Here is a 16,775-nt window from a genome sequence, read left to right on the forward strand (position 1 = left end):
GGAATGCTTGACGTCCAGTGAAATGAGCTGAGCTGGGCTGGACTGAGCTTCTCTGCGATTGTGCTGAGCTCTGCTGGGCTGAGGAGCTGTTCTGAATGGGGCTTGGGCGTGAGGACCTAGTCTAATGTTGCGGAACCTGACTGGGAGAGCTTGGGTGGATCCGACCTAGGCGAACGACGGGTAGGAACCTGAGATGACACCCAAAAATCAGTATCTCGGATAGTACTCTTCGACTTAGGCACCTGTACTGCTGCAGCTCGAGGTGGTGCTTGAAAGAGTAACTCGCTGGGACTTGCGGGGCGTTTTCTGATTAATCAATACAGAGTGACGACATGAGCAAGGGTAGAGGCAAAGGTCAACAAGAACCTCTAGAGTTAAAGATTAACGTCTATCGTTAGCCCGAGACGGTTGTTTGTGTTGAGCAAGACGTGTAATGGAGTGGTTTGGGAAAGAGGGGGAATACTGTTGGTGTGTGAGGAGTCAACCAACAAAGCTGGAGCAGAGAGCGACAGAAATATAGGTTCTGCCATTCGTCTCATTGCCAGGCAGACATGGATGTCTCTTGATACACTGCAGTTTCCAGACACGAGAAGCGAAAGATGCAAGCTATTCAGGACATGGGGCCTTGAGTCGTGAGGAATACGGATGTTATGTGGGATTGCATGTAGGTACCTTGGGTTGGGTGCGAAATGGCGGGGAATAGGGAGTATCACCAGTCGGTAACTGCAGGTTAATTGAGTAGGCCTGGTAAGCTTTCGACATGGGAAGCTATGGTATTGACTTTTGGGGAAAGTAGTCACCAGCGAATGGCTCCAGCAGCACAAAAGATCGGGCAAGTACAGTTGTGCTGAATTAAGATAGCCATCCTGTATTACAAATTTGATATTATTTGGGAATCAATACCACCTGCTAGGCGTCGAGGTGGTTTCAATTGGTACGAAAAGAAAAAAAACCATGAATGTCTTGTGAGCAATTTGACGCCCATTCAAGGAAGACCCGCAGTGTTGGGCTTGCTCATGTGCCCATCTTGAGACTGGTCTGGAGGCATAATTGGAAGGAAGGCCAGGTACCCAGGCGCTAAAGTCCGGCAGGCGAGAGTCTCCCTTGTCTTGCATCAATGAAACTGGCTCTAGCTCACTGAGCACCAGACTGCAGAGTTACCTAAGGTAGATGAGGTGCCGCAGGGTAAGGTACCAACGCGGTAGTCTGTACCTGATCAGACGGGCATTCAATGGCGCTGATGTATGCTTGAGTACCTAAGGTGCACAAGCAGAGCACCTTCATGTTGAGGCCATGATATTCAGTAAATGTATTTATTATTATTTTTTACATATATTTGTCACTCCTTTGTACTTTAACAACCAGATGCAGCCAATACTCTGTACATCTGCCATACACCTTGACCTTGGAGTAAGGTATAGGTACAGGTCGTGCTGAACAGAAGGATCGATTTTTTCCCCCGTGCCAAAGTAAGGGATATATGCATTCCTCACGAAGGACAGGACAAGCTGAAATCATTTTGAGAATATCGTGAACCATCATATTCGATTGGTAGTCAGCATAAAAGACTCAGTATACCGCAAGAAATTAAAGAAGAAAAACCGCCTCAATCTGAGTTGAAGTAAGTCGATTCTTACCCTACCTATTTGCATCATAAGGTAGTGGAAGCGGCCAGGAATTCAACAATAAACGGATACAAGTAACAGAAACAATAGGAACAAAAGCATGTACTGCATGCACACCTAGGTATCTAGGTAGGTTCATAGGTCCCCTGGTGGGCTCGGCAATGTAATAAAGCACTGATCATTAACTGGCACCTAGTATCCTGAAGATACATGGGGGGCGCTGCCTTCAACAAACGACGCAGTGATCGATATACTGCAACTTAATAGTATTAGAAATACTCGCGGAATCCCGGGTGAAATTGAGAAGTCAAACTCGGATCGACATACAATAAGCATTCGAATGTTCTTGGAGATGATATACACCCGGTTTCAAGTATAACCGATAGCCCAGCGAGCATTTTTAGTTCACATGATTTCCAAAGTGGTCTGGCCCAACTGAACTTCAATTCGCCAACAACCAGCAGATGTAATGTCACCTCACCTCACCCTACGTACAGCAAGTTGCCTCTTCTGTCCCGTCTCATCTGAAACCTCCTTGACTTGAGGTCTTTTATCCATGCACGACGAAGCTAACAAGACAGCCTAGCAAGCGCGTTGAGGTGTCTGCTTGCCGAAGCATGTCTGTTTGTTGAGCCAGCAGCGCAAGTACAACTACATTCCCGTACTTGGCAACAAATATCCAGGGATTATCACGTCGCCAGATCTTTAGATGCCCCAATGTTACCAGTGTTCAATCTATCGATCAAAAAGCAACGTTAGCGACAAGGGTGATGTCGGGCAGAGCAGATAGTTAACAGCCCCTGCAACTCCCCTGGCATTGGCCCGAATCGACTGGGTTTTCCTTCATGGTCGGTTCCCATCTGATGTAGAAAGTCGAGATGACGACGGACGCTTTATTACACTGAGCACATGCACCTGCGGGGCCGTGGCACGGTGAGGCTGGGTGGATCCCTGACGTCTGAAACTTTGGAACCTCAATAGATATCCAATGAAGCAGTGGTTAAAGGTTGTTGTTGTTGTGCCCTAACGGTTCATCCACAGGAGCCACCCGAATCCTGATTGATATTGGATTTTCGAAGGAGCTGAGGCCTGACTTAGATAGTTTGGGGGGCATGCCGTTGGATGAACCTTAAGTGGACGCACAGCATGGATATCCGCTTGCCTTCGGATCTTTTTATCCCAGTGCAGCCGCAACAGACATTCCCGTCCCTCATGAGCTATAGAGTCGTCAGCGGCCAGTGGCTGGATAGTAGGATGGCTGGGCGGCGATTGGTGGTGTCGAGGCTTGATTAAATGGTGGTCAATGTGGATACAGGGTTACTAAGTGTCAACGCCAACGGTGATCTGCCTAAGGCCAATCAATGGGCCAGACGTCATGCTGAGGACGTCATTCTGGAAAGACGAAACGTACGGATACAGTGCCGAAGTGCTTTATGCCCGTGGGTTCGGTTTAAATACAACAACCAAGCCATTCGGTGTCGAAACGGAAGATAAATCTTGCACAGACGGGCGGATATACCGTTTTGGAATGACAGGCGAGGTCACGCCAAAAGCCGATGCGGCCACGGCACATGGATGGCTAGCACCTCACCACGAGACCGTGATCTTGATGACGCTCGTCAAATAGCCTCCAAAGGACTCGAACACTAACAACGCCCTAGCCTCCCAGAGCCCATCAAAGCCCCTGGGGACGTCTCCACTTAGAGCATGCTGACCACAGAACCGATGGCGGCTCTGGACCACTCAGACGCTCCTGGTAGTCGCGGAACCTGGCGAGGCATGCGAGCACCGTAGGAGGGGAGTTTCCCAGGTGGTGGGCAATCATGCTAGGTGGGTGGACTGCGGAATGCAGACGGTCATGAGACCCCTCGTATACAACGCTAATGGCCATGGCCGAGTTTAGGTTTGTGAAAAGTCCAAGGTGCATCTGATCAACATGAGGGAAAAAGGGGTCCCTGATCATCATGACCAATCATCAAAGTTATCAGAGCAAAGCTGAAGTTCTTACAAGCTGTTTTGACGATCTGGAACCAACCATTGGAGTCTGAAACCAATGAAGCATCGTTTCTTAGTATAGCTGCTTCTCCAAGCCGTCAAATGGAGGTCAATAAACACGCTTGCGGCTCAATTGACATACTGGAACTCGGCAAATATTCTTGAAGGCCTGCCACGATTCACCTTGTAAAAAAAGGTCTCTCCATGTAACGTCATAGGGGAATAAAACGTGTCGCCAAATTGGGCTGACCGCGGTGACGCCGGGAAATGAATCAATGACATGAATGAGGGGGGTTCAATCTCCAATGTCTTCATATGCGGTTTCAAAATCCAAAGAGAATGACAACGCCACTAAAACATGTAAGCATGACTTTGGAGGCGCCTTTTGGCTCCAAACATTGGGTCTCGAAGTCGTGATATCTCCAATTCTATGTCACCTGACATGTGGACGAGTGGAGCTAAAGATTGGACCATAACCGCCTAGATACGCTAGATAGACAGACAGGTTGTGTAAGGCGACTAGGATAGTTCCGTCAATTTTGAACGTTGTAGATCGAGGCCGATTGGCAATCAACGATGAGACGGCTACGGACCGTGACGACAAAGTACAAAGTTCAAAATTGAAACCAAGCCGTTACTGGTAGATTATCAGCTAAGACTGAAGTCAGTTTTCAGCTTACTATGACTGGCAGTGTCCCAAACTTACATGAAGGTTGAGGGGGGAAAATATAGGTATTCGAGACAACGGCAGCTAGGGGCTGTCTTTGCATATATTGATATTTCTAACAGCACACAACGCACTCGAATATGGGTATCGTCGTTGGATATTGGGGGACCATGCCAGCTGTCAGGATGATATCGAACGTTTGTGTGCACACGACTTGTATGGGGTGTTGATATATCAGCCCAGTTTTCAGCCTCACTGTTGGCGCTCATAATCGAACTCTTGCCTTTTTTCCCCTGGACATTTTGCTTGACTTGTCAAAGGGACTGGCATTGTCGAGTTTCTAAAACTTCATAAGTTAAATCCGAAATCTCCTTTTAGCAAACTCTCGTCAATAATGATCCGGTATTAACAGCGTAGTTCACGGGCTTGTTAGTGTTGGTCAATCTATTTCAGTATAGTACGTGTTCAGTCATTCGAGCCAGTTGTTATACCAAGTCCCCCAACGCCCCCCCTCGCACAACTCAGCAAGGGTTCACCGGCTTTGGCGATCCATAGCACAAACCCAGTAGAGATCCGTGACACCCTACCCTCATGTAAACCTTGCAAGTGAGATGGTAATTGCCTATCTCATTCACCTGAACTGCTGTTCCGCCTTACTGGCAGTCACCGTCTCGTCCGTGTGGTACGTGTTGCAGCGGTGCGTCGAAGCTATAGCACCATCACATGCCCAGTCTACATTGTCATCCAAAACAGCCGCTTGATGTTGGTTGTATCCTCGATGCATTTATGGTTCTCATTGGCCTTCTTGCCAATGTATGGCAGTAGACATGGCAAAAATGGTATGATTCTTTCACACAAAACATCCTCGGCATGGGACAAAACAGGCTATCTAGAAACTGAGGAGTTATCAAAGCCTGAAAACAAACCTCGAGACTATAATTCTATCCCTCAGGGCTGAGGCCATGCAATTTCACGTGGACCTGAGTCTTGGGGTATATGACCAGCATGATGAGGCTTGGCTACATGGCCACCACAATAACAGATTGAGGACTGTAATTGGACTTTAATCGGAGAATATCACCAAGCTAACTTTCCCCTTGCAGGAAGTGAAACACTTTGGAAGCTTGAACTGATGAGCAGAGAGCTACCCCGTGGTCGAGCCAGTGGGCATATCAACGTACTATTGGATGGCATGCTGTACAGACTCGTTAGGGACTCGGCTAGACTATGGCAGTATCTGAAGAGGCCAAGACCTCCAGCTTCGTCTCTCCTCCAGACCTCCTGGAGGAATGACTTTATGCTGCCCCGTTCAAAGCATTGTTGAGTCCTTGCCGTGCTGACATATCCTTCTCCTACGCAAGCCAACGGTTTCTGTCATCAAACCACTTCTTACAGAGCAGCCCTAATACTCAGTCTCAGGTGTATTTCGCCATGAATGAACTCTCTGGTAACCCTATTGGATGTTCATCATCGTTCTCGCTCACATACAGGCATTACTGTTATATCGCCACGACGGCGAGGTGTAGAGCATGACTGGAGTTGGCAGGCGTTATTTTATTTCACTACGAGAGGCTTCCCTCGTCCGGCAATGCAGGGTTGATATTGTGTGCAGTATGGTCCTAGTATATGTTCGCATGGTGGTAGTGATGCTGCTTGTCATATATGACTGCAACCCGGGGCTTTACCCATGTCCCCCGGTTCCAATGTTTCTCTTGTACGGGGTACCATGATCTGACAAATGTTACGGAGTAATCTCTCTTACATTCCTATGTTTGCCAGGGCTTCTTTCTTCTACATTAGACGAATGATGTGGATATGATGACTCTGGTTGGAGATGAATGTGCATATCCGCTGCTGTAATACATGCTCTATTGACTGATTGTCAATCATGAAGCAATACTTATCACATGGCCGTCCGTAAGCATATGTACCCCCCCCCCCCCCCCCCAAGCAATAAACCTCAGCCAGCCAAAGGGCACACTCATCTCATCAGTCCTACGGTAACAGCTCACAGCCCCCCTAACCCCTGTGAACACGCTTCCCCATCCGACGACGTGCATCTTCTTGATCCAAACCCTGGCCATTCTCCAGGTACAAGGCATCGGGAGGCCATAGCGTTGTATTTGCGCGACCGTGATCCTTGTGATTTATCCTTATTTGACTTGAATGTGTATGTAACATAGCATGAGCATGTGCCCTAACCTAGACTGTTCTCTGAGGTGAGTCTTGCCAACGCAACAGGTTTGGATGAAGCATCAAGCTTGGTATATCGAACCACGCCTGCGTTGACGCAGCGTTTCTGGCATGTTCAGCTGACGTACGAAGACTTCTATTCGCGTTTAGCTATTCAAGAGTGGCTGAGGTATTAACACAATGCAGCCGTTGCAAGCAATAGATTCAGACCTTTTTCTTGACATGGTTCATCTGGCCCCCAAACCCATGGCTGTGCGGGTATAAGCACTGACTTTGGCTGGTACAGACTGGCATCCTGTCGACGTGCTTAGGTAGTGAGGCAAAATTCTAACGAGAACATGTCCGATCTGACAAATAGTCTCGAAGCTTGTCATGTCACATTGGTGTAATCAAGGCTACCCTATATGCTCGGATATATACATCCGTCTCTTGTGATGAGCTCGTAACACGTTACTTATAGCTAGCTACATAGTATTCTGCAACAACAACCCATAATCGCGATGAAGCAAAGAAACCATGGTGCCGATCAATGCTACATAGCTTTCTTAGCCTCCCTTCGAGCTGAGGAATGAAAGAATTCCGAAATCAGGGCCTCTTTCATCGGCTCGAGCCGGTAAATCGGGATGCATGCTAAAAGAAGCAGGCAAACATGCCTATCATAAACATAACTTGTCAAAAACCATGTGCTTGTTCATGAAACACATCATGATCAGTTTGTTAACCCCTGAGGCGCCACATTGATGGTAGCGTGTTAATGTTCCTTGCTGAGAAGACAACAGGCAAGGGAGGCAGCAGCCGGTACCTCTTAACCAAGCACGTGAATTCATCCAGGCGGCAAGATTTACAATGACTAGTCTTCATCGTTGACTTTGTCAGCAACCATATCTTTGGCAGTGTTGATAACCTTCTCGGGAGGTCGTTCGACATGCTCAGCAGGAGTCCCAATGCCACTCGGGATAGGGGACAGTTGTGCGCTCACAACTCCGCTGCTAGGAACAGGAATTTTGATATCTTGAGGTGAGCCAGGTACGATTTGGGGATCCAGGCCAGGAATATGGATACGCTTGGCCTCATTCTGATATGCTGCTGGGATGATCTCGATGATCTCGTCGCGTGGAAAATTGATGACTGGGATGTCAGTGGTAGAGCAGTGCATTAAATAAGCGTAGAGAACTCGAAGCACAGATTCGTGTGCAATTATGAGAAGGTCGTGTTGTTCTCGCTCGAGTTCGAGAATGATGGGCTCTAGGCGAACAGCCAGATCGTGGTATGACTATTGCTAATTAGCATTGAGAAGATAGCCGACTTCACCAACCCGTAGTTGAAGCATACCTCTGCACGCGGATACCGGTGGTGGTAAGGGTCTAATTCGTGCTTTTCGACCTCATCGGGATAGATCTGGCGAATCATACGCTCTGACATCTTCTCGCACACGCCTGGGTTGATTTGACTGAGTTGTGTTCGCTGACGGACCTTGTAGCCTTTCTCCTTCAGGACGTCAGAAGTTTGCACCGTACGCATACGAGTCGATGTCCAAACGGTGAGTGGCGGTAGAGGCACATCTGGACCTCCTTCCTCGATGTTTGTGAGGCGCTCCTGCTCTCGATGCTTCAAAAGAGCCTCGGACATTTTTTGGGCATAATCTCTCCCCTCTTGGGACAGAGGGGCATCGGCCTTGTACGAGTCTTCTTCTGCTGTGGTACCAGCCCGGGCGAAGAAGGTTTTCCGTGATTTGATATGCAGGTTGGTGAGGTAGAAGACGATTCGGTGAGCAAGATAATTGAAGCTGACGTTGTTGTAGAAGAACTTTTCCCCGGCGTTGATCATCTTGATGTAATTCAGCTCCTTCTCATTCATGGTTTCAAATACGGGAATCTTCATCTCAATTCTTTGAAGGTATAGCTTAGCGGCTTCATCAGGTTCCATACCAGCGAACTGCAGTCAACATTCAACATTAGCCATAGTTGGTTCAGGGAGATGGTACTCACGTCTGGGGATGAGATCTTGACATTTCTTGCATTCTCACGAAGGATGCGTTCATCATCGACAAATGACTCGATGAAAAGAGTCTGCTGCGTCAGCGATTGCTGAGACCCGACAGGATGGGTGGTGACTTACTTGAACATCGTGCTTCGCAAATTCCTTGGCAAGCGAACGCCGTCCGTTAGCAGTAGGGTTCACTGCATCGTAAATGGCGACTTGTCCATTGTCGTGATTCAGCCAGGAGTATATGTCTTCGCGGCATTTCTTCAGGATTTTCTGGCGCAGAATGACAGATGCAGGCGATGCGTTTGGGAAGAAATAATCATCGGGAATAGATCCATCGGGGCCAACAGTTGCTCGACGGTAGTCACCGAGGTGAAAGATACGAGACTTCACACCAAGCCACCCTAAATACCGTGCCATGGAAACACATATATGTCTGGAATGTTGTTAACTTAGACCAGTCACAGAATCATGAAACCTACGTTTTCCCACGTGCAGGTGGTCCAACCATGACGATTGCAATGCGGCCAGAGTGAAACAATCGGCCAGACATGGTACTGTAGAGCTGAGCCGGGGCCAAGTCTTGACCATGAGGAATGTCATGAATGGCATCGATAAATGTAGAGCTCTTGCGACGGTACCGAGGAGCATTGGCCGCAATCTCGGCGGTTCTGTCAACATCAGCTTCATCGCTATCATGAATAAAGCAAAATATATCTGTCTATGGCGAAGGTTCGAAGAAAGACGGGGATCGACATAAAGCGACACTCCAAATCACAGGGTTCCGTGATTCTAGGAATGAAGATGATACCGACTTGAAGTCTAAAGATAAGGAAATTATCTAGACAGAGGGCGAGACGAGTGAAGGGAAGAGATGAGAAAGGATAGCAACATACAGAAGAGTATCCATCTTGTCTCTCGTCGGTGATGCCTATACAGGATACTTGTATGGTAAGATTTTTGTGAGGAAGCCGTATTCGAGAGACCGGAGACTCTGAGGCTCAGCCAAAACGGACGGCTGGCGGTAACTTGGGAGTATAGAGACAGTTCCGGCTTTCGTTGGTTCAGATAAACACAGTCCTATTGGCGGTAAAGCGAGAAAAGGAGGACTGCCGAGCCTTGTGTTTTGGCGAAGCCCTCAACAGCCTCGATCGTTCAGTGTGATGGATCTTCAACAAGGGTGAGCCTCAAGAAACAATTAGTGGCAGAAGCCGGTCGTTGCCGGCGGGGTCAATATTTAAAAGCGAACAGGCCGGTCGTCTGATGCTACTACGATGGAGCCCTGGGTTGATCAAAAGGAAATTTCGCGTTTGAAGTGAACACGAGAGAGATAACCTAAGTGAACATGGGAACGAGGAGCAAAGAGTAGTAATTGGTTGGTGTTGAAGAATAGTTATGCCACAGGAGGGGAGTTGGAGATCAGGTGCAGGTACTCTTCGAAGTATCTGTACCCACGAGGAGGGACGTCATATCCCAGATATGCGTTGTAAAGTTAGTGCAGGTGAACCCTAAATCCTTGAGATATAACACCGCCTGGAAGTATACAGTACCTTGCACTACTAGAACACAGCCGCTTCTGGCACAGCCTACCCGATTTACAGTGAACAGCTGGGACGCTTCTGCACTTTCCATTTTCCTCCAGCTGTAGGGTATCCTCGGGACGTTGGTCTGTACTAGCCACAATCCCTCGGGATGGACAGTTGGAGAGCGCCACATCCGACTCGGCATCATAGGTGGCTCGTGCTCCCCACCCAAGAGCTGTCCAAGCCAGATGAAAATTATTCTCCATCTCCATCCAACTGCGCTCGTCATCACGATCCTGGCGTTCAGAGGCCTCGGCATTCAATCGCTTTCGAGGGTATTTTAATAACTCCTTCTATTTCAATAATTTCACCTCACCGAATTTCGCTCCGGCTGGTTGATCGTCCACCGTCGCTGTCCACTATCTCTTTGTTCGCACCTCTTCCGACCTCTTCACATCCTCGCTTCGGCGCACCTCAGTCACAATGGCCTCCGCAGCCGCATTGGATCCCGTTAAGACGGCCCTGCTTTCCAATCCCATCGCTAGCGTTTTAGGAGATGCCCTCAACTCGTTTAATGAGCGAAGGGCCAAATTAGGCCTCTCCAACCCAGGAACTATCGAGAGTCTTGCCAAGGAGGTTCAGCGCGATGTCTTCCTCAACAATTACATGTTCACCGGAATGCGTGCCGATCTCACAAAGATCTTTAGCATGGCTCCTCTTTTCCAGGTTTCCCACCAATTCGCCATGGGAGAGCGCATTAACCCCTACACCTTTGCTGCGATGTACGGAACAGGCAAGGTAGCTACCATGAGCCATGATATTTTCGCATAGTAGGTCGCTGATTCATCAACAGGTCTTCTGCCAAGGTAATCTGGATAACGAGGGTTCTCTCTCCGGTCGATTCAACTGGAGATGGTCCGACAAGTTTGTTTCCAAGTCTCAGATCTCCATTTCTCCTGGTGGTCAGGATATGGCGCAGTTCGAGCACGAGTATACTGGCAACGATTTCAGCGCATCCCTCAAGATGCTGAACCCTTCTTACCTTGAGGGTGGTGTGACTGGCATCTATATCGGAAGCTACCTCCAGTCTGTTACTCCTAAACTTGCCCTAGGTCTTGAAACTCTCTGGCAGCGACCTGCCCTCACCCAAGGCCCCGAGTGCGCTGTCTCTTATGCTGCCCGGTATAAGTCCGCAGACTGGATCGCCACCGCTCAGCTCCAAGCTGCTATGGGCACCCTTAACACCTCTTACTGGCGACGACTCTCGGACAAGGTTCAGGCCGGTGTTGATTTGAGCCTCGGTCTCGTTCCCTCTGCCGGTGGCCTTATGGGTGGTGGCCTTCAGAAGGAGGGCGTCACCACTATTGGTGCCAAGTACGATTTCCGCATGTCTACTTTCCGAGCTCAGGTCGACTCCAAGGGCAAGCTTAGCTGCGTTCTGGAAAAGCGTGTTGCACCGCCCGTTATGATGACATTTGCTGCTGATATTGATCACTTCACGGTTTGTGCCCTCATTCCCATCCATTCGACCATGTACTGACAACCACTACAGCATCAAGCTAAGATTGGTTTGGGTGTCTCAATTGAGGCAGCTCCTGAGGAGCTCCAAGAACAACAGGAGTCTCTTGGCTCCCAGCCCCCCCCTAACATTCCCTTTTAAGCCCTGAGCTTGAACTCCTCTAAAATCCGCGACGACGCGGCACTCCCCGCTCAAATGAGTGATATATCTTAATGATCGCTCAACTGTGAGCAGGCCAGGACGAAGTTTCGACCTCACCCCAAACCCTTCTCACCACACTCGATGTCTTATTAGTCGTCCTTTTCGTCTCTGGTGATACCATGACTTCCGAGCCCGAGGGAGACCTCGTGCTTATGTGGCCTGGCCAGCTTTAGGTCCCGGTCCAACCCCTATGTGCTTGGAAGTTGGGTATCTGTGTATATTATTGTCGTGGACTTGCATCGTCCTGGTCATGTGTATGAATTTCCTGTAACGCACATTACGGAGGGACGAAAAGTCGGTCATCGCACTGTTGTTGTTTTTAAATAGTTTTGAACGAACCCCTCATCTCGGCGCTCATGGCGGCTGCGGTTGTTTTAGTTCGACGTGTTGATGGGTCTGGATGAGCTGGTGAATATCAGGGCAAGCTACGAAGAGATGGCCTCCCTGCTCATGTATATGTGTACAAGGAAATAGACAAACTTGAAGCTACGGCCTTCGCCTTCTCATGGGTTGTATACGAGAAATGGTCATGGATTATTTGACTTCTTTTCAGATGCAGAATGTCTTTCAGCACAATTGGTAGATGTTATCACGGGATATTTGTCACTTGAAAGCACTTTGAGGCTCTAAAATCAAATAATGAAGACTTTTCTCTCCTCTAGCGTGCGGTATCATCTCCGTTTCTTGTGTCTCATACTTGCGTGTATCATGTTCAAAGTACCCAAGCTTCGAAAGTTAGCCTTGCGACAACAAGTTGTCACGCCTGCCCAAAACGCCTCGCTAATTACTACAGTTCTGTTCACTTTTTTTCTTTCTTTTGAAAGACCAATACGAAAAAAAAAAAAACACAAATGAGGTCCTCATAGGATACCAACATCACAAGACCATCTCTGCATAGCCTGCTGTCCAGCTTCATACTAACAACACAGTCGCTGCGGTACCTCATCACTATCCATATGTTTAATCCCGTGCCAGTTCCTCCTTGTAAATGAAGACTCCTATAGCTATGCATGTCCAAACATCAGAACGGTCGTAAGTATGTGAAGTATAATCTAGTTGCATTCTCTCTCGTAACGTGGTTATCGGGATGACGTAACAGGATGACTGTTACATCACTGTGCATTCTCGTTCAGGTTGGTCGCCGCTCTTATTCTTTACTTTGTCTTTGGACTTGACCCTCTTATGTCCATGTTTATGACCATGGTGACGATGATGATGCTGTTCGGGCTCTGGTTCGGCGAGTTGCTCTGTTCCATCCACGACATCCTTTGATTCCTTCGACTCTTTAGATATCTCTGCCGTCAAGATACCCGTGGAGTTGGCAGAAGACATGCCAATGCCATTGGGTTCATCTTTGGGCTCCGCCAAAGGCTCTTTGCTAGGCCGCATGAGACCGCCCAATCTGCTCATCGAGAAACTAATGCGATTTTCTCCATTCTGGCTACTGGGCCGACTTCTGTTAACCAATGTAAATCTAGATGCTGCGCGTGACAGCCTCGATGCTGTGGATTCTTCGTTAGGCGTGACAGCTGGAGAGTGGGAGTTGGGGGTATGTGTGGTCGAATCGGTCCAAACAGCGCTGGGACGCCGCGAGTCCCCAGCTAGAGATCCTGGGTTGCGATCGATATCTTCGCTTCTTCGTGGCCTTTCGCCCTCCATAGAGAGGCGAATACTTGGTGGTTTACTAGACAAAAGTTGTGAGTTTTCTAAGGTCGGTGTGCTATCAAAATAACCTCCCTCCAGACTACCCAATCGGTTGCTTCGTGAAGGAGTAGGAGGCAATTCAATGCTGACTTTCGAATCGTTATAGGAAGGCGGTTCTGTCTCTGTCTCGTCCACAGATGGAGGCGAGACTTCGACCATAGGCATAATCTGATAGAAAAGAAGATAAGGCATTTCCTCCTTCAACGCTGACCTGATATCTTCCACATAACTGACTCGGTTTTCGATCTGGAGGTCATCGAACTTAACCCATTGTGCTTCCTCGTAATCCGGTGGCGGGTCGAAATTATGCCGTCTATTGTCTTTCAATAACTTAGGAGCCACTCGGGCGAACGAAACATAATGGCCACTTTGTAGTGAGTCGCCCCGGTGGCAGATGACGGACTGTAGGACGAGCTTATAGTCCGTGTTAAGAACGTTCATATCTTCCTCGGCCTTGGGTTCATCTGCTAGCATGAAATGGGGTAGTCTCAGACTATCGGGAATGTCGATAAAGGTATTGTGACGTTTCGGCTGGCCGGACTCAGTCATAGCGTAACGCTTGAGACAGATGCCAACAACCGGCCTTTGCTCAAAGTTCAATGCGACCTCCGTATTGTTTCTGGGCTCACTGCTTGAAAGCGCATGCCAAGCTGAACTGAATGTTAATATTCATATTGGGCTTAATGAGGTGGCACAAACTTACGAATCAGACGGAAAAACTGCCAGGCAGGAATAGTAACTGCCTTCACAACTGTCGAACCTTTCCTCATAGCCTTTTGAAGCATTGTGACATTGTCTGGGGTAGAGGGGCGACCGTCTTCGTCCAACACTACGCGCTGGATAACGCTGGTTGACCTCGTTCGCATGCTTGGCTTGTTCTTCACTATCTCCACAGTCGTAACCTCTCCCTCTTCTTCATCATCAGGGGCATTTCCGTCCTTGACATTGGGATCTGTCAACAAAAGAGGAATTCCCTTTTCCGAAGTTGGCGTTATCTCCAACGGTGTATTTACCAAAGGGGATGTTGGTGTTGATGCTTCGCCGCGTTCTTCAGTGATGATGCGAATTGTATCCCTATGCTTGAGTGTTGGTGTCTCGCTTCGACTCTTCTCTTCTACCCCGAGCTTCTTCCCGTCTTCGCTATCTCTTTTAACGTCTACCTGGGCGTTAAAGTATTCTTCGAGGCAGTCTTCTAATTTTAGACCCTTCTCCTCAGGATCTGGAGGTACAGCCAGATTCAGGAGACGCTCGTAAACAACCTTGTGGTCGTCCTTGTCCTTCTTGCCTTGATGGAAGAGATCGACTTGCAGTGAAAGTAGAGGTAGCTGTAAGGTTTCTGTTATGAAAGCAAAAGCCTCCGAGGTGTCTTGCTGCTCAAGCATCCGTGCATCCGACCATCCACAGTCAGCCAGAGCGTCCTGTATTAACTTGGTCTGTTCAAATGTTAGTTTCAGCATCACTGAGATTGCACCTATGCCACTCACCATATCCGTATGCACTAATTTCCCCGTCCTCAACATGTTAACCCACATCCGCAAAAGATTGACAAGTTTGTTGCGATTGTCTTCTTCTGGGAAATCATTCTTGAGCATACACTCGAAAGCATCGATTTTGGCAAACATTGAGAACAGAAGTGCATCAAGATAGCAAGTCACATTGCCACGGTTTTCGGCGCCCACCATATCCACGCTGGGATCATATGGGGTAATGATACCCGCTGCAGCCTTTTGCTCCATATCGATGAACTCGACTGTCTTATTGGGGTCGTGGTCTGCAAACTTTGTTGCCATGATGTCGGTAACATGATCGGCGGTGACATTGGTTATGTTGAGCTCGTCTAGTCGGCGTAAAATGTCCTCAATCTAATAGAAGGCAAAGTTAATGACACGATCCTTCATACCGTGAGTCGAATCGTACTTGTGCGGTATCCTTCTCTTTCTCTGCTTCTGCTTTTGCTCCTTGTTTTGCGCTGTCGTTTTTGAACAAGGCCATGAAAGCCCCAGCGGAGAGTGGTCGAGGCTGGATAGCTGCTTGTCAGAATACTTCATCTTGGACTATAACAAGCTCGTTGCTGGATGCAGTTCCATAGATCACTCATCAAGCAAGAATTTCGATTCAGGCAATAACGTACCTTGTTTTTGTTGCTAGTGCTGTCAGGAACCGTTGGGACAACTGGCGCTGGTGTAGCCGACTTAGATCGCCGGCCATTCTTTTCGCGCTTGCTGAGAAACTTTCTAGGAAACTCCTTCATGGTGTTTGAATAGCAAGGAAGAGACGAATGTATCGATCGAAAGTAAGAGAGGGACTCGTCAGGTTCAACGAGGGAGAAACAAGCCACAAGTCTTCATTATCGGGGGCGCATCCGTTGTTTGGGAAGGGTCGGGAAGTGGCTCGAGTGCGACACGCGCGAGGGGTGAGATGGAATTGTTTGGTTTACGGCTTTCAAATGTTCGACGAGTGAAGGAATCGATGGAGGAAGAAAACACGAAGCAAGTGTCTCAAGCTTTAAGAAGAGAGGGGAATTTTCAGCTAGTAGGAGCAAGAGAAAAAGCGAGGAAGCTGAAAGACATCCTTCAGTTAGAGGGACCTGTGTACTTGAAAAAAAAAGGCCGAGACTGAGTGATCAGCAAGGAAAGTCGGGCGTTGGAGCGCAAGTCTCAATGGCCGAACAGCCCACGGGAGCGCTTGTTGAGGGGCTAGAGGGGGTGACCTGGATGTTATCGTACTAAAATAGAAGGATAGGCACCTAGGTTGATAGTGGCGGGGGTGGGACAGCCTCTGAGGTAAGGTTTAAGGTAACAAGAGTTGCAGGACCCCTGTGCCCTGTCAATCCTGTCACTCCCGTCGGTAAGGTAGGCAGGAGGTTTGCTTTTTCTTCTTTGTCTTCCATTGCCTTTTGTCTATGGAACAAAAAAGTGGGCATAGGAGTTTGCAGCTATTATTCAATTGCCTCGAACAACTAGGTACATGTCAACATTACAATTCATTGGCTAGTGTGACCGGTTCAACGGCGCTGATATCCTTTCTTTTATTCCATTCCAGGCCGGTAATCCATGGAGCCGATCCTAGCCAATTTCCGCGTAACAACAAGGACAAAAACGGCGGCCTTGCAGGGCGAGCTAAGCCAACGAGGAAGTTGGCAAATAGTTTATGAAAAAGTCAAGTGATTTACGGATTACTGAAGCCTGGTCAACTCAACTCTACTACGTAACATACACACGTGTTATCATGTGTGATGGAACACTCGTCTGTGCATCAGCTCCCCTTCTCCTGATGGACCTTATTTTGGCCACAGCATCATTGTACATGTGTAGTAGGTTCTGTAATCTTATTCTCAAATCACCTAACCCACTCGGTTCTAC

At 48.3% G+C, this 16,775-nt stretch overlaps 3 protein-coding genes across 3 annotated transcripts; 1 reads left to right on the top strand and 2 right to left on the bottom strand.

Annotated features, from left to right (window-relative positions):
• Positions 1–7,330: 7,330 nt before the first annotated feature.
• Positions 7,331–9,376, bottom strand: FOBCDRAFT_271365 (6-phosphofructo-2-kinase-domain-containing protein; the record flags this gene model as incomplete). The annotated part of the gene is made up of 6 exons (XM_059611457.1): positions 7,331–7,753; positions 7,813–8,415; positions 8,469–8,549; positions 8,599–8,902; positions 8,949–9,137; positions 9,363–9,376. The coding sequence occupies 6 exons, from the start codon at positions 9,374–9,376 to the stop codon at positions 7,331–7,333; spliced, it is 1,614 nt and encodes a 537-aa protein (XP_059464487.1).
• A 1,096-nt stretch (positions 9,377–10,472) lies between these two features.
• FOBCDRAFT_130137 (eukaryotic porin/Tom40) lies at positions 10,473–11,649 on the top strand (the record flags this gene model as incomplete). The annotated part of the gene is made up of 3 exons (XM_031177113.2): positions 10,473–10,787; positions 10,843–11,490; positions 11,542–11,649. The coding sequence occupies 3 exons, from the start codon at positions 10,473–10,475 to the stop codon at positions 11,647–11,649; spliced, it is 1,071 nt and encodes a 356-aa protein (XP_031048246.1).
• Positions 11,650–12,690: 1,041 nt separating this feature from the next.
• FOBCDRAFT_24838 (ubiquitin carboxyl-terminal hydrolase-domain-containing protein) lies at positions 12,691–15,459 on the bottom strand. Its single transcript, XM_031177115.3, has 4 exons — positions 15,331–15,459; positions 14,898–15,275; positions 14,117–14,846; positions 12,691–14,063 (listed from the first exon to the last, which is right to left on the bottom strand). Exons 1-4 carry the CDS (start codon positions 15,403–15,405, stop codon positions 12,817–12,819), a joined length of 2,430 nt encoding a protein of 809 aa, XP_031048248.3. The 5' UTR covers positions 15,406–15,459; the 3' UTR covers positions 12,691–12,816.
• Positions 15,460–16,775: the final 1,316 nt, after the last annotated feature.

The sequence above is a fragment of the Fusarium oxysporum genome, chromosome III, assembly GCF_013085055.1.
Source record: "Fusarium oxysporum Fo47 chromosome III, complete sequence".
In the NCBI taxonomy this organism is placed as follows: Eukaryota; Fungi; Ascomycota; class Sordariomycetes; order Hypocreales; family Nectriaceae; genus Fusarium; species Fusarium oxysporum.

What these genes read in the sequence shown, in the direction of transcription:
- FOBCDRAFT_24838 (XM_031177115.3), bottom strand. Translation starts at nt 15,405, where the DNA reads ATGGCCTTGTTCAAAAACGACAGCGCAAAACAAGGAGCAAAAGCAGAA. An exon ending in AAGAGAAGGATACCGCACAA is followed by an intron (nt 15,276 to 15,330) that starts GTACGATTCGAC and finishes GCCTTCTATTAG; the next exon opens with ATTGAGGACATTTTACGCCG. An exon ending in AATTAGTGCATACGGATATG is followed by an intron (nt 14,847 to 14,897) that starts GTGAGTGGCATA and finishes ACATTTGAACAG; the next exon opens with ACCAAGTTAATACAGGACGC.